The sequence below is a fragment of the Pantherophis guttatus genome, chromosome 7 (genome assembly GCF_059756535.1).
Source record: "Pantherophis guttatus breed Tessera chromosome 7, ASM5975653v1, whole genome shotgun sequence".
NCBI classification, from domain to species: Eukaryota; Metazoa; Chordata; class Lepidosauria; order Squamata; family Colubridae; genus Pantherophis; species Pantherophis guttatus.
In genome coordinates, this window is record NC_142069.1 from 51,629,290 (window position 1) to 51,653,355 (window position 24,066).

The following is a 24,066-nucleotide window of genomic DNA, read 5'->3' on the forward strand; positions in this document are numbered from 1 at the left end:
CAAGTAACGGGAGCTCACCCCATTACGCGGCACTAGGGATTCGAACCGCTGGACTGCCGACCTTTTGATCGACAAGCTCAGTGTCTTAGCCACTGAGCCACTGCATCTCTTTAGCCACCGTGTCCCTTTTACATACATACATACAAACCTGCTCTAGAATACCAATTGTTTGGCTAATTAATTTTATTTGCTGTTTTACTAGTAAACTGAACTGCCAGTATTTTAAATGCCAAAGGTCTTGAAATGGCAATAGTTCATGGCACACATTTTCAATTTTAATTATAAGCTAAGCAGAAAAATGTTAGAATGGCGAATGATACAAAGAAAGACACTAAGGCAAAGAAGGCAGGGAGGGAAAAAACAACTGAGATAAATGTGCCACCACAGTTCATTGTTGTTGAAAAAAAAAACCCAACCAAATACCTAGAAGTGTTTCTATCTCTAATTTGCTTCAAAATCTGCCAAATAACCACAAATTCTTGATATAAGAAAATAATTTTGAAATGTGAAAACATTCTGCCTCACTAATAGCAAGCTGCCTATATGCTACATAAACCTAACATATATTTTAAGAATCTAAGCTCTTAATTTTCATTTTGAAGACATTTATGGCAAAATGTCCAACTATGGGCAGTTTGTGTCTTTTTTTCCACTCTTAGTTAATCAACAAATGTATTTTGCTATATTTGTTAAGACTTTTCTTTCCTTAAGGACTTCATATTTATCCAAGCTCATCACCATTTACATGCACAGAAGGCATCACACCACTCACAAGGACAGCATTCTTACCTCTGACCAGAATGTGCTTCTTGACCTCTCCTAAAATGGCCCATATACTAGCATGGTGTTCCATGCAAAAATGGGCAACTGTGGCCACATGCAAACACCTGCACTCCCCCCCCCCAATGTAATGGCCCTGAAAACCTCTTGAAAGGGACAGGGTTGAAATGATTTAGAACTGTTTTTGTTTTGTGGAAGAAGTTGATAAGGGTCAGATGGTAGTCTTATACCCTCAGAGATTTCTAGGGCTAATGAAAAAGACAATATAACTATTTTTAAGCTATCTGCATGTAAACAGAGGTTTTCATGTCATTTTTAACTTAAAAGTCTGCCTACAGAACTATCTGTTCTAATCACAGGGAAATTGTATGGAATCTACATACAATTTTAACATTTCTTTATTCATCTATGTGCAATCTAGGTAGATGAACATGACATAGGGGACAGGGATGTCACCACTCCTCAGTAATTTCATATACTTATATGGGCAACATTGTACATCCTGTATACCATATGCACTTTACAATGGACAATTGCTTTGTATAGCATGAAAATATATAATTACCATTATGTAAAAATAAGGAAGAGTGCATGTGTAAAACCTTCCTAAAGCTTTGAGTGTGGCCACAGAAATCTTCAAAAGTTGGAAATGAATTGCATGTTTTATTATGACAGGAGGAAAATACTAAATGCATGCATTCCCATGTGCATTTAATTAATTCTAATTAGGTTGAAATTGAATGTAATCAAATTTAAATCCCCCACACACCTTCTATTTCTTCATCCTAGCTCCAGCTGCTGACACATAAATATAGCTCTCATTATTCCTCACAATTGTATACCCTTCATGGAACCCTTACACAAGTTCTACAGCAGTATGAGCCCTATTCAGATGAATACAAGAAATTTCATCTAATTATCCTGACAAATCCTGCTCTTGGCCATTGGGCATGAGCGAGGAAGCCTGAAAGTGCTTCTCTGGCATTTCCTTGAATATAAGTAATATTTAATATTCAAGTAGAAGTAATACTCTTCTGCTATCAAGAATTTTGAAACACAAAGTTGTGGATGACATAATATGTTCTAGTTATCCTGAAGTGAATAGAAATAGAATATCCTTTCAGACTTGCTGCTAAATCCAACAAGATTTGTGTAGGATGGAATTTGAGTGCTACTGTATATAGTGACACATTAAGAAGCTGAACTAAAGGTAACTACGGTGAAGCTATGAGTTAACATCTGAGTTGCTTTTAGAGGATCTTATTGAATTATATGAGATAAAATAAAGTGGTCTGACTTTAATTACTGAACAGAGATCATGTTAACATCTCATTGCAAATGCAGTTTTAGTGGAGGAAACTGTCCAAATTAATTATAGAAGACTTATCTTGTAGGAATTCATTATATAGTGGATTGTAGCAGCTATATGAATAGTTGAGTAGAATGGAAACAAGAATTACATATAGAACAAAAAAAAGCTATCTTCCAAATTCATATTACATTAGTGATCTGGGATGATAAAATCAATATTTCTTTATGAACCAACATTTATTTCCTGCTTGCTCTGTTTCTGATCTGGTTAGAAAATTAAAAGTTTAAAAAGCCAGGTATCGAGACTGCCCCTTGCTTTATTGTGTTTGAATTAAGCAGCTTGCGTTGTAGATGTCAACTATTAAGCAGCAGCATATCTTGTGGCTTATTTAGGGATAATTTCTTATGGCTCTGTTTATGTCTCTGTGTGTGCACTGCACACTTGCATGATTCCTTCAGTCACTTTTCTTGGCAAGATTTTAGAAGAGGTTTGGCATTGCCTAATTCCTAGGGCTGAGAGGGTTTGACCAGGGGTGAAATCCAGCAGGTTCTGACAGGTTCTGGAGAACCAGCATCAGAAATTTTGAGCAGTTAGGAGAACCGGCAAATACCACATCTGGCTGGCCCCAGAGTGGGGTGGGAATGGAGATTTTGCAATTTCCTTCCCCCAGGAGTGGGGTGGGAATGGAGATTTTGCAGTATCCTTCCCCTGCCATGCCCACCAAGCCACACCATGCCCACCAAGCCATGCCCACCAAGCCACGCCCAGAGGTAGTAAAAATATTTGGATTTCACCACTGGGTTTGACCCAAGGTCATCCTGCTAGCTTTATGCCTAAATTGAGACAAGAGTAAACTGTCTCCCCATTTCTATCCTGATGCCTTAACCATTACAACAAGCTTGATCTTTACAACTAGGATTGATTATAAATAGCTGAGTTATAGTACTGCTTTTTGAACAAAGTATAGTCATAATGTAGCAAGAAGAAAAGTGAACATCAGTGATAGTTGAATGTCTGAGATCTTTTTAAAACTATGTTTCATGAGGAGAAAACATAAGATAATCAACAATGGACTGCATGTGCATTTCACCACTTAATGTGCAAAATTGATTATCTTGCTTTATATTATGATTGTAAGATGATGAAATTCAATGTCAATTTAGACTGTGCAGATTTTTGAAAACTTTGTTTAGATGAAGATCTTGAGTGAAGTGCCCCTTGAAAATAGCTTCACAAGGGTAGGTAGTCAAAGGGTTCTATTTCTAATTAATATAGTGGAATGAATGCTTCATTTTGTAAAAGTAGTTCAGCACAATTACAAGAAATGTACAGAAGCCATTGCTTAATGTGCATATTGGCCAATTGAGAAAGACCAGCTCCATCTCAACTCTTTGCTTGGCGTAAGAATCATTCATGGTCCACGATCATGGGATCCACAATCCCCTACTATCTCTTGGTGCCTTATTAAAAAGGAAAGGAATTTTAAAGGGAGAAGGTCTGCCTGATGATGTTCAGATCTGAGGAACTGATTAGATCTAGGCACTGATCAACTAATTTTAATTTTCAGACAGGAGATCTTTGGAGTCTTTATACCAAAATTCAGTGTAGGCACGACCACTGTTCCAGAGTAGACTAGTCTGGAACTGGACGTTACCGATTAGAACAATTATTTATTCTTCAGATAATCATGCACAAAGGAAGAGGAAAAGAAAAAAAATAAAGCTTCTACTGCTTTATGATCTTTAGATTCAGATATATATATTTTCGCTTCTAAAGATGGGAAAAAATTGAAAGATGGCCAGTTGGCAATCCACAAATCTGATGCAGTCTCCCTCCTGATTATTTTTTCTGGTCCCTGATATCCCTATAAACACTGTATGGTCTACAACAGGAAAACTCTGAATCCATGTTGAGAGTAACATTATTAATAGATAGCAGTGTGTCTGCAGCAATGATTCACACTCACATCTTGAAAAAAATAGTGATCACCAAGGGCAGAGTATTTAATAAGGTAAGGGAGCTTGTTTCAAGAAGTGTGAATACAAACAGAGTGAAGTGATGATCACAAGGCAATACGTTGTTCAAAAGTTATACCCTGATGCTAACATTTGTGCGAGCATATCTAGCTACAATATACAATGAGGAGACAATGTATCCTAAGTATTATTTCAGATATTATTTAATATCTGGTTGTATATATTTAAATGTCTAATGATTTTACAGCGGAGAGAACAACCTATTTATCCGCTAAAATGAAAACATTATTGCATTTAGCAATAAAACTTACAATTTCATACGTCTTTAAAAGCCACATAGTAAAAGTTTGATCAGAGATAACAGACCCAGTTGGATCTACCAAAAATGCATTATAAAAACAGTGGTGATACATTTTTGTGCACTTTTTACTCAAGTAGCTATTAAGAGTTATTCCATTTTTACTTTCATATTTTAACTTATCACTTTAAACTGTTTCCTTCTAGTGGACAATAAAAAAGCAACAAATCAAACAACCCCTCCCACACAAAATAATCTTGTGAAACGATCAGTAGACATGGGTCAATACAGTCATTTTTTTTCCTTTACTATAGTAGCACTTTTTTGGTGAGGCATTGTTGGAGCAAGAATATTTGTTAAAGGAAGACCCTACTGTCACGGCACTACCCTGTTTGGGATTTATATTTAAGCAACTCATCAAATTCTGCAGGAGCCCTAGCATACATGACACCAAAATAAAATACCATGCCAAATCCTGCTCCAACTAATGTAGAGCAGAATAAACAATGGAATTTTGAAAGACTCCAGCATAATCCTCCTTTCTTATACCAGATACATACAAGGAAATAGATTATTTCCTTGTTGCAATTATTGTGCACTCCTGGACAGGTACAGGTTGCTTGAAGGCAAGATCCAAAAAGTTTAGTCTAGCTATGAATAGCTAGACATTTTAACAGAAGTCAGTTGTTACCAGGGCAGTGTGATGGAAGAGAAAAACATTTTAATGCAGTTCTGGGAAGACTCTTTCTGTACCCTTCTCTCTTTTTAGAAGGAACAGAACAGTGATTTAATTTACTGTGTTTTATAATACATGTGGTTTTGTAAATGCCTATTGCCATTTGGTATTGTAATTGATTATAATAACTACAAAACATCTGGCATGTACTGTGAACATTATAAATATGTATATTTATGTTAAATATTTGTTTCTTTTTCTGAAGGACTGTCTTGCATTTTGCTGGATCTGCTGAGAACTTCTTCACTCTCTTTGTGGGTCAAAGGCTCCACTTCCTTGGAATCAGCATTCTTTAAGGCATTCTGTCTTTCATCTTCTAATTTCTTCTCTTTTGCCAAAAGTCTATAATTGATTGCATTTCCAATGAACAGCCAAATGCTTGAAACAACAACAATTATACCACAGACAAAATACATATATTTGTAGTCTTTGGTTATGTCCACAAGCAAACCTGAAAGATTAAAAAAAACAGAAAGTAACCTCAGATAACATAAAAGATAAGTTTGCCTTCTTAACAATTAGAAAGAAGGGGTTAACAGTATGTGCAGAGCAGAAAATGTTTTTTGATGTTTCAAGCATACAAATTTTTCCTTCAAAAATATGTTTCTGTTTTTAATATGCATATATCCATGTACAGTGAAGCACAGTAGTGAGAAGAGAGGATCCATGTGTGGCAAGCATGCCATTATGTTTGAAAGTAGCTGCTATCTAAAAAGGTTTTGAAAGTAAGAAGTGTCATAATAAGAACTGCTATAATTTGTACTGCTTTCAAGTAAACCTAACTACAGTACTCCATAGTGAATATATATACAATATTCACACATAGCAAATAACATATTAAAATACATATAAGTAATGTTTTAGAAAATTGCGTTGATTTATCAATAAATGATGTTCATCTTGAACAGAAAGGTTAGATTTATCTGTGATGGATTAGGGGAAGGAAGGAAGGAAGGAAGGAAAGGAAGGAAGGAAGGAGTCAAAGTTCTCCTTAAAAAAGATGATATCAGTTAATCCTAATCCATCTGAGTGGATGACTGAGTAAAAGAAGTGGCAGGAAGAGAAACTTATGTTCTGCCCCATGGCTTTCCTTTGGATGCCACAGGAACAGAGAGAAGATAATGTGGTGGACTGCATTCTGTCGTCACTGATGAGTATGTCCCCAGCTGGCTATTATGTGGAAAACTGCCACTGCCATTCTGCTGAGGCTTGTGGGGACTGAATAGTAAGGTTGCAGTTGGATTGTGACTATTCAGAACTACTACAAGTCTTCAAATATAACCCAACATTATGATGGCTCAGTATTCCAGAATCACTAAAAGCCAACCTAGTTATTTCTTTATTCAACTTCTATCTGCCACAATCAGAATGGAATAGAAAGTCAAAGGTGAGCATAGGAACAAGGAAGATGCTTTATTCTTAGTCTAACTTTTATTTAATTAGTACAATATTACCTACAAAGACCAGTAGCAGCTCTCCAGAATTATAGGCAGGAGCTTTTGCAGTTTAGTCTAGATATTAAAGACTGAACAAAAGACTTCTCCATACATAGTATATTCTCCTCCTCTGAAATATAACAGAAGAAGTTGGGAACTTTTAGTAAAACGTTTGGAGTATAACAGAGAAGTCTAAAAAAGCACATTTACATAAAAATTCAGGAACTCACTCAGGCCAATTAAATGGTTCTGAAACAGCAGCTTTAACATGTTTGAGGGACTGAGCCTTGTTAAATGTACACATTGTGGACTAACTCCACTAGGTGGCACACTGAGAACTTGTGTAGTGAAATTCTACTGAAAGGAGACTCTCCCCAACACTATGATAATTAATTAATTAGAAGTGCTTTTTTAATGCAAACATGCTTACTTTAAGTAAGTATTAAACCTACTTTACTTTAGGTAAGTATTATATTATTAAAAAGGAAATATAGACAAGGTAAATTAAACCTTTAATTTCTCTCCCTTGCATGAGCGATAAAAATGGTATCTTCTAAGTACATGATAGATTGATTCTGTCTATATACAGTTGACAGTAATCTAATATATGCCATATATAGTATATAATAATGATAAAAATAGCTGAAGAAGAATCAAAGAAATTCAGATCAAAATAATGAAGAACAGTAGCACCTAAAAAGTGGATTTCATAAATCTAATCTGGTGTTTTAAAAAGTAATAGGATTTGGAAGGCAACCAAAGAGCTCAAATCCATGCTTTGCCCAATGAGTACATCTGTGCAATCACTGTAAATATGTGAATTAAAAGAAATCTGTGCACTCAAGATTCTAGGCACATTGTTGCACTTGTTCAGATTTATGGACTGCATTGATATAAAAAGATTCACAAAAGATTCACATGCAAAAAGGATGAAAAGACAGACCAGGCTATGTGGTGTGAATTTCTGGGTGCAACCGCACCCAAATAAATCTTTATATAATTTTTTTTAAAAAAAAACAAACAATTTTTCACGTTAACTTTCTGATGAGCATGCCATCAATTTTATATGAATAATGCTAAACAAGCCTATAGTCTGACAACTCTCTTCTTACCTGTTGTTACTATCTGTTCATTTCAATTTGTGTAAATAAATAGTAAATTATATATACTAACAGTGTTCTTTGCATATCTTCGCACAAAGTACCAGATCAATGTTTTGGGTACACATTCTTATTGTACAAATAGTTTAAAATGTCAATTGTATTATCATCACCTTCATCATCTCCATACTTACCTCCCATAGGTGGGCCTAAAAGGACAGGGCAGCACTCCACAATTGTGACGAGTCCTACTGCACTGGAGAATCTTGGCGCCCCAACAAGATCCATCAATGTCTCAAAAAGGACACTGCTAACCATTCCGAATGCAAGTCCAAAAAGTACAGCATACACAACCAGGCCTGTATAGGTTTCAGCCAATGGGCAAAGGATGTGGCAGACCCCATTGTACAAAACAGCAAAACTAAAGAAATACTGGATTTTGGGCCGGATGTATTTGGAGTTTGCAATTAAGCCCATTGATGGCCTGGCAAACATATCTACAAAAGCTAGGATAGAGAGTAAAAAAGCTGCTGAATATTCATCAATTCCTTTGTGCTTAGCATAAGGAGCTAAGAACACAATTGGGGCAAAGAAGCCAAGAAACATGATAACATTTCCAGACAAATAAATCAAAAAGCCCCTGTGTTTGAAGAGGGTTAAATCTAAGTATTTGTTGATGGTTTGCCAGACCGATTTCTTGTCATTCTTGTGCAAAGTGGAATCTTCAGTTGCTTTTTCCACATCTTTTTTGATAGCCTGCACAGGTTTTGGTCCAACAGGCCTCATAAGTGACCCAGCCACACAGCAATTTAAAAGAAGTCCTCCCAGAATGAGGAAACTTCCTTTCCAACCAAAAGCATTAAAAAGAAACTGATTCAGGGGTGCCAGAGTACTTAGAAAGACAGGACTTCCCGCCATGGACAGTCCATTAGCAATAGGACGCTTTTTATAAAAATATTTGCCAATCATCGTCAAGGCAGGTTGCAAGTTGAAAGCCAAACCCAAACCTAAAATAATAGAAAAAATAGAAAATTACTGCATTTAATACATTGCAACAAATCTCTCCAAATCAATCAAAATTGCCTCTCCCATCTCCCCCTGCTCAAATGTGAAAATGCCAACCTGTAATTCAGAAGAAAGGCCTTTCAAAAAAGCCACTGACACTGGCAAATAAAAACAAATAGGCATTGCTTCCCACATGCTTTAATGTCACCAATCTGCCACAGTACATTTCACTCACTCATTTTCTTCTATGGCGATGCAATAAAAGCAAAAGCTTTAGCAATGGCCAATCCAAGTTGCAGACAACAGAATGACAGGAGAACAATGATAACAAGACCTTGAAGACACTGTTTGTATATTTTACTATGCTACAATCCAATTTGCTCTTGGTTCATTGCACAGGAGTTATTAAATGTCACTTTTCTATAAAAAGGGTAGATTTTAGAAGTCTAAATCCTCTGCTTTTAGTTTTATCCTTTACTTAGATTTGAATAGGAACACATAAAATAAGCTTCAAATAATTAATACACATGGGTTATTACACAGCAAATGCAACCCTCAGTTTTCACCATGAAGTCTGGAAATACACAGTAGTTTTCTTTATGCAGATACAAGGATCTCTGCAGGAAGAGCAGAAGGTATTGGCCCAAGCATGCAAACAGTTCATTTACCCCATATATCATTATATAGCATTAGATATAAAAATATGGGGGAAATCTATTTTTTCCCTATTCTACCAACCTCTATTATTAAAGGCAATTTTATGAAAAAAAATACATGTTTGTGACAATGAAACAAGTTTTGTTTTGTTTTGTTTTACTTTGCTTATATGCTAATAATATGCCCTATCATTTGGTAAGTCAACTTTATTTTTCAATTCTAATTGTCATAATAATAATTCAAATTTTCATCAGAGTTGTTATATATCTTTCTTTGGATAGAAAGGTATCATAAAATGTGTTCTGCATTAACTTAACCTGTATTCCTCCTATGGGGTTTCAGACAACCAAGTCATTATGACTGAAGTTGGTAAACAGCTGAGTGTACTGCAAGAATTGCTTAAAAGGCTGAATTTTAAGTTTAAGTTGAATCTTAAAGCTGGTTATGATCCAACTTGCCTGAATGGTGAATTTGGAGTGACACAAAAATTGTAACTATAATGTAATATATACGGTATATATAAATGATCAATCATGGTCAAATAATCATCATGTGTGGATCAGTGACTATTGCATAAGTATGTTTGGTAAACAGGTTAATCCAATTTTCCAGATAGTAGCTGATCAGCAAAAAAAATGTTTTGAATATATTTATAAAGTTATCAATGCTTTAACTTTGAGAATTGAGTGAAAAGGAAATTCTATTAAGGACAATATAGTATGAGTTATATTTGAGCTTCAGTACATTGTTTCATTCCCTTTAAGTTTACTTCAAATTTTTTGGTTAGAACTACCTGTCCTTCAAATGCCCCAATAGGCCACTTTTAGAATAAACTTATAACTTGGAAAAGGAAAATGGGTATTTTGGCATGTTATCTAAACTCTGAATACTTTGTAAGGATACCTGCAGTAGAATAATGAGAAGCTAAAAGAACTTGTATAAAATTGAAAGTCGATGATTATGATAATTACTGCCAGAAACCAATCAATTATTTTCCTGTAATTGCAAAATGTTGCAGAAAGAATTATGCAAAACACACAACATCCTAACCTGAAGAAAGGAATGAATCAATCAATCAATTAGAATCAGAATCCAAAGATGTATGCTGAAGGAGAACATCAAGAAAATAAAATAAAAGGATATTGTTATATTACCTCCAATTACACCAACACATATGTAAAGTTGCAAGACGCTGTTGCAGAACGAAGAGGCAATCATTCCAAATGAAGCCAGTATCCCCCCAGCAATCATGATTGGCCTACTGCCATATTTGTTCACCAAAATACTGCTCACAGGGCCTGTGGACAGGAAAACAAAAATTGAGCTATTTTCTGAAAATTAAAAAATAAGCATGGATCTTTTCAGTGACTGAAATAAAAACTTTGTCCTTAGCCCACAAAATGTTCACTATATGCTTATTAACATCACTCAATATTGACACAATCAGATAAACAGATTGTGTTTATCTGATCAGATAGACAAATCAGATAGACAAATTGGAGTGTATGTGTTTTAACATTTTAATGTCTTCTTTTAACTTTTGTATGAGATATTGTTGCATTGTTTTATTCTCTGTTGTAAGCCGCCCAGAGTCCCTTGGGAGTTGGGCGGCATAGAAATGCAACAAAATAAATAAATAAATAAACATGCATTCACTATGGCAACTCAAACTATATATGCTGGAGTCTTCTATGAAGCAGAATAAAGCAACTGGTTACATATATGTGTCTGTGGCCAGCTTTCCTCCCCTAGAACCAGGAGAACAATTCTATTGGCATCCTGAGAAGTGTTCCATCAAAGACCTTACTGTCTATCAAGCATAATAAGATTTGGCAGTATGTCCCTTTGTTTTTTCCCATTCCATGGGGTTTAATTAGCTGTAGCGCTCCTTCCTCCTTCTTTTTCCATTCTTTCTACCTTTGTTCATTCTAGACAAAGAACTAACTTACAACTAGGTATGGATACTTAAGACAAGGTATGTGAATCAAAGAAATATTAATTTGAGTGGCATGTATATTTGGATTTGCTTTAGGCAGCACAAGGGCTTGGGATAGAACAAAATGAATCTTTATTTGCTCCTTCAGTGATCTGCTTGAGTGGTTCTTTCTTCAGGCAAAGGAGTGATAAACAGACCCAGGTGCATCTCAACATACAGATTGGCAAAATATTTCTGCACATAAAACCACTCTGATTGGCATGATGATTGCCCAGCTGAAATGGGTGTGCTAAATATCCAAACTGGCCTATTGTCAGACATATCTGGAAAACCTTCTTCATTGTGTTCTGCTTTCTCAGAATGCAGCAGAATTATCAGTCTGAGTATTGTATCAATTACATTAAATTAAAGTAGAAATGAATGAAAAGAAATCAAAGCATTGATTGTAGCATTTAAAGCTAGCCCTGAAAATGACTCTAGAATAAAGTGAAATGTCAAACACTGCTTTCGATTTACAAGAAACCCATCAATATTATCTAAGGCATAAGCTTTACATTAATCTCTTCCCTTCTAGACAAAGAACTATGTTAATATTTCCACTACTGTATAGAAAGTTAAGTAACCTGTACAGTAGTGTGGGTTTAAAAAGGTTCTTCTTTATAATAAAAGTGACTGAATTCCTGAATTTTAAACTCTTCTTTAAGGCTACTATGGTCACAACTCACTATTTACATGGGCCAAATGTTTCTTGGGATGCATTATTAATAAATAATCAACACAATCTTCCCAATACTGCTTCTTGGCCATATAAGTACAAATAAAAATAAACTTGTTTGTAGCTGCAAAGCAATACTGTGTCTACTTATCCATAAAAACAAAAAAGATAAATTAAGGAGTGAAAGAACATCCTAGCATACTAGATGGGAAGGCAGAAAACCATTTCACTAGTTTGCCTTTTTGTCAATGGGTGATTTGTGAACAGTTATCCACCATATGAACAAACAAGCTCCATGGCAGCTTATTTTGTAAGGCTACATGATCCTCTCTTAGTATTCTTAAACTGTACCAGCTACTTGGTCAATTTTTCTACTGTAGCCTAAAATTTTCATTTCAGATGCGTGGGGACAGAGACTTTCTGGGTCAGGAGCTTCTGTTCTGCTGGTGAATCATAGGAAACTTGATCATCCAATAGTATTTTCATAATTTTTCAAACTGTTTTTCTACACTATATGAACAATTGCTGATGGGATTAAAATGGAAATTAAAGTGTTTTGTATTATGGAAGCTGTTTATCCTTCCCCCCCGCCTGCCCATTCATGGTCTTCAAATGCCTGCAACCTTCAAATCATGCAAAAATTGCAGTTTAATAATTGACCATTTTGCAATCAAATTTTGGTGGCCACATATGGGATATTGAAGGAACCATCCAACAACAGGAAATCATTCTAGGGTGTTTCTGGGATAGCAAATTGAAAATATTAAACAAGTTCCTTCTATTCTATCTATCTCTATTTTATTGCCTATCTCTCCCCACCTCCCCCCCCATCTGTCTCTCATCTCTATCTCAAGAGTAGACAGACTGAGAAAAAAAGAGGAATAATACCACTTTACTGATCATATAAACCATATTTTCCAAAAGGGGTTTGCAGGTGAGGTGACACTATAATTGTCATTATCCTAACTGTTATCAACCATTTATATACCTGATGGCAGCTGTAGATTCTAAAAAGCATCCGTAGGTTCCAAAATGAAGAATGTATGTCCATTTAATTGGATTTGTAAAAAACTGTGTATCTTCTTTAAGTGTTTAAAATTATACTAAAATTTTATGCCTAGTTATCAAATACATAAAATCATATACATTTATATTATGAACTTGTAGTCAAGGTTATAATTGCTATCCCCAAATGCAATTGCACATTTAACAATTTCTATTATTTGTTCAAAAATAATGATCTAGTCTGCCTCTTTTTATAAACTAATTTTTATTTTTTGGAATTTCATGCCCTGCATGAAATTTGACCTCCAGTGACCTGATAGGCCAGGAAGCAGAGTATGGGGTGCTTGGGGTGGCTAGGCCTTGAAAGGCCCAGAGCACGCATGCATAGGCCTGTATTAGGTCTTCCAGGACCTTAATGACCACTTCAGGGCCCGCAGGGATGGGAGTTGTTAAGCAGGATAATCACATGGCACCTTGCTTAAAAACCATCACAACCTGCAATCCTGATGTGCAGGCTTCATTATGTCATAAGTCAAGGACTACTTGTAATCAAATCCTCAAGTCCCATCAAATGCTGATCAACAATTTTAGGGAAATCATCGTATTCCTAATCCTGCAGCCAGGAGCTAAGAATATGAGTTATGAGATTAACTTTTGTTGTTAATTCAATAACTGTGTGTGCTGCTACAAAATTAAATGTGTGACCTCTGAGGATTGTTTTCATAAGAATCTAAAGAAAAATACTTCAGGAAATGAAACACCCTAGTGCTTTATCGTCAAAAGTAGCAATTCAAGATAATTCAAGTCCACATTGTGGAAATGTGTCCACAGGTTTCCGTGCATTCCATCAGCCGAGGGCCCAGGGTAGGGGTGGGGGATGGCAGCTATTCTTAATGAAGGTCTTTGTCCGAGGGAGGCCACTGTACCTCAGATAGCAGGGTGTGAGTCCCTCCTTGTGAAGTGGGGTTGTGGGGTGCAGATGGGCTTGCTGACTGCGTACCTGGCTCCCTGCCACATAGCGGCGGCCCTGCCCGAGCTGCTCAACATAATAGCCGTTGTGGCAGTGGATACCCCCACACTTATGGTCATGGGGGATTTCAACCTGCCATCCATCGGTGAAACATCTGAAGCAGCCCGGGAGTTCATGGCCTCCATGACGGCCATGGACCTGACCCAGTTAGTTCAAGGCCCTACTCACATGGGGGGACACATTCTGTATCTGATTTTTGTCTCTGGTCAGTGGTTGAATGATCTAGAAATAGGGGATATAGTCACCAAGCCCTTGACATGGTCAGATCATTCACTCTTTCGACTAGACTTTCGAGCCGCTAACCTCCGCCGCAGGGAGTCAGAACCGACCAGGTGGTTCCGTCCCTGACCCCTGATGGATCCGGATAGGTTCCTGACAGAGCTTGGGCCATTCCCTGAGGCTCTGGCTCATGACTCGACTGAAGAACTGGTGGCCGCCTGGGATAGGATGGCCGCTGGAGCTTTGGACTGCGTCATGCCTTTGAGGCCTCTGACCCAGTGCCGATCTCAATTGGTTCCCTGGTTTTCCGAGGAGCTGAGAGAGATGAAGCACCAGAAAAGACGCATGGAGACAATTGGAGGTCCAGCTGTTCCGAATCTGACCGAACACTAGTGAGGTCCCACATTAAGACCTACTTAGTGGCGATAAGAGCGGCAAAATCAAATTATTTTTCCGCTCTTATTGCGTCTGCAGAGAACCACCCAGCAGCCCTGTTTAGGGTGACCCACTCCCTTCTTCAATTGGGAGCGAGGGAAGACCCCTTGCAGGGTAGGGCTGAGAATTTTATGCAATTCCTGAATGATTAAGTCACTCAGATTCGGAAGGCTTGGATTCCGATTGGGTAGATTCAGATGGGGTAACGGAGGTGGGTCTTGAGAATGTTATCTGGGAGGGGTTTGACTTGTGATTCCTGAGGACATGGACAGGATTCTGGGTAGGCTTAGCGCTGCCACATGTTTATTGGACCTGTGTCCCTCCTGGTTGGTGCTGGCCTCCTGGACAGTCATATGAGGCTGGCTCCAGGAGATTATTAACGCTTTGTTGAGTGAGGGGTTCTTCCCTCCCTCCCTAAAAGAGGCGGTGGTGAGGCCCCTCCTCAAGAAGCCTTCCTTCGATCCGGCTGTATTAGCAAACTATCGTCCAGTCTCCAACCTTCGCTTTGTGGCGAAGATTGTTGAGAGTGTGGTGGCACGACAACTTCCCCAGTACCTGGATGAAGCTGTCTATCTAGATCCGTACCAGTCGGGCTTCAGGCCGGGTTTCAGCACGGAAATGGCATTGGTCGCATTGGTTGATGATCTCTGGAGGGCCCGGGACAGGGGTTGTTCCTCTGTCCTGGTCCTATTAGACCGCTCAGCAGCTTTTGATACCATCGACCATGGTATCATGCTGCGTCGATTGGAGGGGTTGAGAGTGGGGGGCACCGTGTTGCGGTGGTTCTCCTTCCTCTCTGCAGTTTGCAGTTGGCAGAGCAACTGCAAACTGCAAATATGCAGTTTGTGTTGGCAGGGGGTCAGAGGTCGACCTCGAGGCGCCTTGTTTTTGGGGTGCCGCAAGGGTCGGTCCTCTCGACCCTTTTGTTCAACATTTATGTGAAGCTGCTGGGTGAGATCATCCGTGGTTTTGGGGTGAAGTGCCATCAGTATGCTGATGATACTCAACTGCACATCTCCACCCCGGACCACCCCAATGATGCCCTTGACATGATGTCCCGGTGCCTGGAGGCTGTGCTGATCTGGATGGGGAGAAACAAGCTCAGACTCAACCCTTCCAAGACCGAGTGGCTGTGGTTTCTGGCATCCTGGTATAGCCAGCTAGCTCCATCTCTGACTATTAAATCAAATTAAAAAAAAAAACTATTGGGGGTGAGATCCTGACCTCCTCAGAGAGGGCTCACAACTTGGGTGGTCTCCTGGATGTACGGCTGTCTTTAGAAGACCATATGACAGCTGTGGCCAGGGGAGCTTTCTACCAGGTTTGCCTGATTTACCAGTTGCATCCCTTTCTGGACCGGGACACCTTATGCATGGTCACTCATGCCCTCATCACATCCCATCTGGACTACTGTAATGCTCCCTACATGGGGCTCCCCTTGAAGAGCACCCGGAGGCTCCAACTGGTCCAGAATGCGGCTGCATGGGTAATTATGGGTGCGACATGGCGCACCCACGTAACACCTCTCCTGCGGAAGCTGCACTGGCTCCTGGTGGTCTTCCGGGTGCGATTCAAGGTGCTGGTTACCACCTTTAAAACGCTCCATGGCTTAGGACCTGGGTTTGTACGAGATCGCCTTTGCCACCGGTAGCTTCCCACTGGCCAATATGCTCCCATAGAGAGGGACTCCTCAAGGTGCCATCGGCCAAACAATGCCGACTGGCGACACCCAGGGGGAGAGCCTTCTCTGTGGGGGCACCTGTCCTCTGGAATGACCTGCCCCTGAAGGTTCGTATGATCCCCGACCTTCGTACCTTTCGCCGTGCCCTTAAGACCCTTTTGTTCCAACAGGCCGGGCTGGCTTAGAATATGAATTTTAAATTGGGTTGTTTGTCAAGTTTTAACTTTGTGGGCCAAATTTTATATATTCATTTTAAATTGTTTTTAAGTTTTGTGAGTTTATGTGTGTTTTAACATGGCTGTACCCTGCCCTGAGTCCTTCGGGAGAAGGGCGGTATAGAAGTTTAATAAACTAACTAACTAACTAACTAACTAAGACTGGCTCAAGATATTTTGCTGCCAAAGGCAAAATAAAAGAAAGGCATGAATGATGCTGACCTGCTGACAAGAGACCTTCTTTAACATTAGGAGTTGAACAGTGCCTTCTGCAGCATCTGAGACAACAGAGTAGCATCAGTGGCCCAAGGTTTTTTGAGGGCCCTGGTAAAGTGAATCATTTGGGGCTCCTTATTTTTCTTAGAAATGAGTGTGCATGTATATAACGCAAACATACACACACAGAATTTTCTGTACACTATTCTGTAAAAACTGGAATATCCAGAGAAATAGAAATTCTGAAGGACAACTAATTCTATTCTGATCCACACAGTCATCCAAGAAATAGCAGTTGTATTGATTCACTTAAAGATACGGAAGAAAGAGTTTTCCATCAGCCAAAGAGCAGTTCTGGTATATAATGAGGCTTCCTTTAAAATATAAAGGAAATGCTTTGGTGCTGTCTTCACACTTGTGTGCAGTGCTGGTTGAGAAAGCAGAAAACCAGAAAGATTGAACTATGGATAGCTTACTAGTGGATTAGCAAAAATAAGTCTGCAAAAATATTAAATATGCTCTGGCAAGTAGCCTAAGCTATTACTTAGAAATATTAGTTTAATAACATTCTTACTAAATTCCTAGAGCTTTTACTTAAAGCTGCATTTTTACCCCTGCTTGCCAATCCAACAAATTGGTGACACACAGCTTGCATGCCAATCCAACAAATTGGTGACACACAGCTTGCATTAATCTCTTACCTGCCCCACCAAATTAACAAAAACATGTCTTGTACCGATCTCTATTACATTTCCTGTTTGCCTTCTTCTTATATTGAATAGTCCCAAGTGGTGTATGAAATGCTTCCATATGTTTAAATGATGCACAATATTTTCTGCTTTCTTTTAACATACAATTTTGCATACAATTGTGTTAATGAGAGATCAGATTGAAAAAAAGACAAAGAAAAAAACCAATAAAGGAAGATTTCTGTGACAACAAATCCATATTCTGATGAGTCTCAGCTAGAATTACATTTATCTGCCCAAATATATTAGGATCATCTATTAATTTATGAAAGAATGAACGAGACTCCAAGAATCTAATTATATACAAATTATATTCATTTCAAATACAATTTTTTTACTTAGGCATGTCCCAAGAATGCAGCATTTTCTAGTAATAATAGGAATTTTAAACCATACTTTTAAACACTTCATATGCACCCACTCACTCTCTTACTCACTCACACATTCCTATTTTTTCTTCTCTTCCCACTCAAAGAAGTGAAATAAGGCTCATGATCTAGTGATAACATCATGAGATATATGAGATAACTAGTTTATCTTATTAATCACATTTATATGGCCACCATCTCTCAAGAAGCAGTTTAGTTGCTAGGGAAGTTTCCAAAGTTGTGAGATCTTCTAGAATAGGGGTGTCCAACATTGGCAACTTTAGTATTTGTGGACTTCAACTCCCATAATTCCTCAGCCAGCATATTCCCCTGTTCTAGATCCTCAAATGGCTGCTGAAAAAGCTCATCATATCTTACCAACTGAGATCAAGTAATAAATTGGATTCAGGGACTTGAAAAGGACATATTAAAGGGTAGTGGAACATAGTGCATATGATTGCTGACACCAACTTATTTGAACATATCAATTTCTTTCTTAAAGAAATGTAATGAATTGCCAATAAATATCTTTCTGTAATAAATATTATCTTGCTATAATAAATGTTTTCATTCATTTGATCAACAGTTGATCAACTGCTGCTATGTATTCTATACCATTGACAGCATAATTGACTGTTTAAATAGTCAAAAGTCACAACTCTTTGTGGTGCTTTACATTCATAATCCATGTCCTGTCTAGTCCCAGAGATATCTATGTGCACATTTGTCTTCTCCAAGGAGAATTTAACTTCAACATTTTCCTTGATTTCAAATGAAAATATAGAAAATATATTGTTTTTAAAGCTTTTAGGAACAAGAAGTAAGAGCTGATTGCAAACATGCAAATGGAAGCAACTGATTGCACATCAGTAATGCTCAAATCATTCAATGTGTACCATTGGGCAGGCTTAAAAGGTATTTGGACACTTCTCATATCCTTATATCATGGCTCTCCATTTAAAAATAAATGTGAAGGAAAAAGAGAGATTTTAAACTTCCACCACTTATTTTACCCACTCCAATAATCCATTAACTTTTCTTTTAGCACTGTAGACCTGCCATGAGAAGGTTCAGGTTTAAATTTTGCACTATGCATGATTTTTCCTCCACATTTGTTTTTAAACAAAAGCATCCAAAGTCAACAACTCTAGGAATTAAATAAAAAAATTGAGGAGCAGTAATAGAAGGAAAACTAATTCCACACTAAGTGAGAAATCCAATAAGTTCCTGACCAACCTAGCTGACAACTTCATTGTCCAAAAGGTAGAGGAGGGAACTAGAGGGACAGCCATACTGGACTTAATACTTACAAACAGAGAAGTGATAGAGGAAGTTGAAACTGCAGGAAACTTGGGTGAGAGTTACCATGTCATACTAGAATTCAACATAACGCAAACACAAGCAATAGAACATAATGATTCCAGAGTCTTAGATTTTAAAAGAATTTATTTTAAAAAACTCAGAGAGAACATGGGAAAGATTCCTTGAATGAAAATCCTAAAAGGGAAAACAACTCAAGAAGCTTGGGAAACTGAAAAATATGATCATAAAAGCATAATACCACTGAAAAAGGGGGAAAAAAGAAATCCAAAAAGAAACCAGCATGGTTGCACAAAGATCTCTCTGACAGACTGAAAGACAAAAAGGACAAGTACAAAAAATGGAAAGAGGGACACATAACTATGTCTGATTATCAGCAGATAGCCAGAACATGCAAAGATGAAGTCAGGAAAGCAAAGGCTCAGAATGAACAAAGATGTGCAACAAAAGTCAAAGATAATTAAAAAAAGTTTCTTTCAACATATCAATAACAAGAAAAAAATTCAAGGAAACAGTAGTCCACTAAAGAGAGAAGATGGCAAGAAAGTAACAGGCAATAGGGAGAAGGCAGAGCTGCTTAACTCGTTCTTTGCATAAGTCTCTTTAGATTGACCAAGAGTGTAGCTTTATTGAAAGCTCCATCTAGGCACAGCAGAAGCAAAGTCAGTTCTGGGATTTTCCTGTGAAAACCCACATAGAAAAACCCTTTTCCCCTCTGGGCCAATCTCAGTTCATAGTTCACCAACTGAGTTCAGTTCTTTTGTTTTCAGAAAAACTGTCTGTGCCAGTCAAACATTCTTCATAACTTGGTAAATAATATCTCTCTGGCAACAGAAGGCTCTCTTGCATTCCATAGCCTTCCCCCACCCCCAGGAATTCACCACCCCTCCTCCCATCACCGTTTTGCAAACTGTGAGCAAAAGCAGGTATGGGCCACTCACATGGAGTTGAGTCAAGTTTGACAAGGGGTTGGACTTAGATTGTGGAAACATAATGACTCTATGCTGATGACTCACTTAACTCCACCCCACAACTCTGCCTGCTCTTGTTCTACATAATCTTTTATTTATTAAATCATAACAATAGAGCAGTCCCTCATACCATTGAACACATGCACATCCCAATATTTTATTATTACTTATTAAAACTAATAATAATAACTACAAAATACAGTAAGTAGTAGAAAATTAAGTAGCTAAAGTGCTCTGAGACTTTAGAATTCAAACAGACAGGCAACTGCCACATAACACTCCAAACTTAGCTGTTGACAAGAAATGCAAAAATGTCTGGATAGTGGATGTGGCAGTACCTGGAGACAGCAGAAGAGAAGAGAAAGAACTGGTGAAGATAACAAAATACAAAGACCTGAAAATAGTAATAGAATGACTGTGGCAAAAGAAAGCAAAGGTAGTACCAATATTAATTGACACCTTGGGTGCAATCCCAAAACAACTGGAGCACTTCTTGAACACACTGGCATTGACAAAAATCACTATTAGTCAGTTACAAAAGGCTGCTTTACTTGGAACAGCTTACATCCTGAAACAATACCTTTAACTCCATCAAACACATCTGCCTATCCCAGATTCTTGGGAAGGATCAATAGGTGGACAAAAATACCAAGTCGAGTCTGAACACCTGGCTGATTATGCAATGAACCATAATATTAGTAATAATGCATTGAGGGTCCCTATTGTGTTACAAATTATCTATCATGATGCTGTTCAGAATAATTCTCTACTTGATAATTTAGCCTAGCATACATAAATCTCTGGAAGTGAATATGCTTCAAAACTGTCCAAAACCATTATTTGTGCTTAAAGAAAAAAAAGAAAAACATACTATTTGTCATAAACTGCACTTTCAACAGAATGAATGGAGCTCAAAAAAGTAAGCACCATTGATTGTCTAAACAAGTTCCCTACAAAGAGACATTAGAACAGGACTCATGTAAATAATACTTTACTTTGGACACCCACCAAAGTGAGTAGGTATAAGGGGCAGAATCAGTTTAACTCCTGTTAAGAAATTGCTAGATAAAATTAGGAGAAGTGCCCAGGGCAGGTATATATCAATAGCACTTAGACTTATATACTGCTTCACAGGCAATTCTTAATCAGATGATGCTTTATTTATTTAACAGTCACACTCAAGAATTTATTTGCACTATATCCTATAAATATAAATATGGTCTCAGTTTAACAAAATATTTCTTGCAAACTATGATCTTTTTAAAATCAATCATACCAGATGTTTTTGCTTACATGTTTTTCAGTGTTGTATTTTGTATATACGGTATTTCTATATATAATAATCTGTATATCTACATAAACTCATAGAAAGATAAAAAGAAATGCAATGTAGAACACTCTCAGTAAACAATAAGAAGATCTGAGTGTTCTAAAAGCCCATTTTTCATGGAAAAGATAACTTTTATTCCTAGCTTAAATCTCATAAGTATTCAAGAACTAGAAAGTAGAGATAAATTTTGTAGCAAATAAATCTGAAGCGTGATGCTATGTATAAGGTGACCAGACATCCCGCTTTTGGGGGGACAGTCCCACTTTTGAACAATTTGTCCCGCGTCCCGCGGCGTTTTAAAAGTCCCTATTTTTGGAAAGAATGCATGGCGCAGTGGTGGGTTGCTCCTGGCTGCCTCCTGAGTCCCAGCTGATGGCTAGAGGAAAAAAAAAACTGTTTAAACTCTTGCTGCGGGGTTTCAAAGGATCGCCCTACAGCTGATCAGTGTTAAAAGAAAACAAATGAGTAGACCGATGCCTGCAAAAATAGAAAAAACAGCCCCTTAAAGCTTCAGCATAGGTTAATTAGCACAAGTTGATTGGATCGACTTCCCGACTCTCAGCTGATTTGCTCTCAGCTGTTTTGCTCAGGGCTCTGTAGTTGCTAGCTGCAGAGTGCTGGAGATTTTTTTCCCCTAACTATGCTTTAAAAGCAAAACTGAAAGTAAAGCAGGATCTTTGCTGCAACGTGGCAAAATGAGGCAGAGAGAGATTTCTTTTTCTTTTTCCTCACCAAAAAAGGTAGGTGCAAAACTGCAAACAATGGGAAATTTAGGGCAAAAGAGGAGAGTTCAAGATTTTAAAACACAAAAGAAAAAAAGCTCTATTTAACTAGGGAATTGTAATAATTGAGATACTATTAATTGTATATTGTGTTGAAAGCAGAAATGGTTAAGTTGTGGTTTGGAGGAATAGATGGGGGAAATTATTTGGTTTATTATTATTGGTAAATATAATTAATTGATTTGTAAGAAATTGGATTGCATGGAAATAATTGGAATATTCACGTTCATATTGATTAATATACAAAAAAGATAATTAAATAACTAATTGATTTATATTAAAATGTTGAATTAGTATTAAACAACTGTATTACATAATTACATAATTAACCAATGTGAGGATGGATATAAAAATAGATGACAATGGGAAGGGGTATAATATAGAATAGAAGGGAAAAATTGAATTTGATTAAGATTAGAGATGAGGATGAAGAGTAATATTGTTTTTTTTAAAAAATAGATGAGGAATAAATATGGCAAAAAGGAAATATAGAAATTGTAAATTTAATTGAAATGACTAAACACTGTTCAAATTTGTGAACCAGCCAAATATTCTGTTCAAAGAAAATACATTGTATGTTTGTATGTGTGTTTCTAATTATTGCTATTTATTCATATTTGTTCTCTTTTATTCTTTAAAGTTTAACAATTCATTCTTTATCTTAATATCTTTATATTTGCTTGGGGTTCGCTTTCTTCCCTTTCATCTTTTTTATTGTACAGCAATCTTTCTCCTCAAACCTACCACCTCTCTCTTTTCTTTCCTTCTTACTTTCTCTTCCCCCCACCCTCTTTTTCTCCTCCCTTCTTCCTCTTCCTTTCTCCTTCTCCTCCTCTCTTCCTCCCTCTCTTACCCTCATTCCTACTCTAATTTCCCTTCCCTTCCTTCATCTCTCTCTATTGCTGTATCCTTTTATGCATATGGACTACTCAGAGGGCTGAAAAAGTTATTTTTTTTATTGAAAAGTTTTATAGGAAATACAAACATTTTCTCCCTCCCCCACCCTTCCCCCCTCAACCCCTCCCACCCCCTTCCCCTCCTTCCCCCCCAAGCACAGGGTATAGCATTCACAAACATAAAGCTAAAATATGCTAACAGATTATTGCATTCATATTCTCCCTAAGTCTTTAACTCCTTATAACTCACAAAACTATAAACATAAACTACTTAAAAATATTTCATTCATAAGCTATATGAATTTTCTTGTTCGGATACTTTTTTTGTATATAGTCAATCCATCTTCTCCATTCTGATATGTATCTTTCATTTGAATGGTCTTTGAGGTATGATGAAATTTTTGCCATCTCTGCCAAATGCACGACTTTTAATGTCCATTCCTCAATAGTGGGTGGATCTTCCTTCTTCCAGTACTGTGCTACCAGTAACCTGGCAGCTGTTATTAAATTCAAAACCAACTTAGTCTCTATTACAGTACAATCCGTGACTATTCCCAACAGAAAAAACTGTGGTGTAAATTTAATTTTTTTCCTTAAAATATTTTGAATATTTTTTTTATTTATTATATTTTTATCCAAAAAGCCTTAATTTTTTTACATGTCCACCATATATGAAAATATGTAGCATCTTCACACTCACATTGCCAACAGTTAGGTTGTAAATTTGGATACATACAGGCTAGTTTTTTGGGTCTACATGCCATCTATAAAACATTTTATAAAAGTTCTCTCTTAAGTTTTGAGCTTGTGTGAATCTTACATTTCTAACCCATATCTTTTCCCATGTATCCATCATTATTGGTTCACCTATGTTTTGTGCCCATTTTATCATACAATC

General features: G+C 37.4%; 1 protein-coding gene across 4 annotated transcripts in view; it reads right to left on the reverse strand.

The window, feature by feature from the left end:
* Positions 1 to 4,071: 4,071 nt before the first annotated feature.
* SLC16A7 (solute carrier family 16 member 7) overlaps positions 4,072 to 24,066 on the reverse strand; it is a 130,871-nt gene continuing 110,876 nt past the window's right edge. For 3 of the 4 annotated variants that reach the window (XM_034402681.3, XM_034402682.3, XM_034402683.3), the window contains 3 exons: positions 10,455 to 10,598; positions 7,833 to 8,645; positions 4,072 to 5,553 (listed from right to left, as the gene is read on the reverse strand). In XM_034402681.3, the coding sequence (XP_034258572.1) occupies positions 5,282 to 5,553; positions 7,833 to 8,645; positions 10,455 to 10,598 (1,229 nt within the window). In that variant the 3' untranslated portion in view covers positions 4,072 to 5,281. Of the gene's footprint in view, positions 5,554 to 6,561; positions 6,669 to 7,832; positions 8,646 to 10,454; positions 10,599 to 24,066 lie in introns of those variants that run through there. The other variant, XM_087874135.1, reaches the window with a different exon arrangement.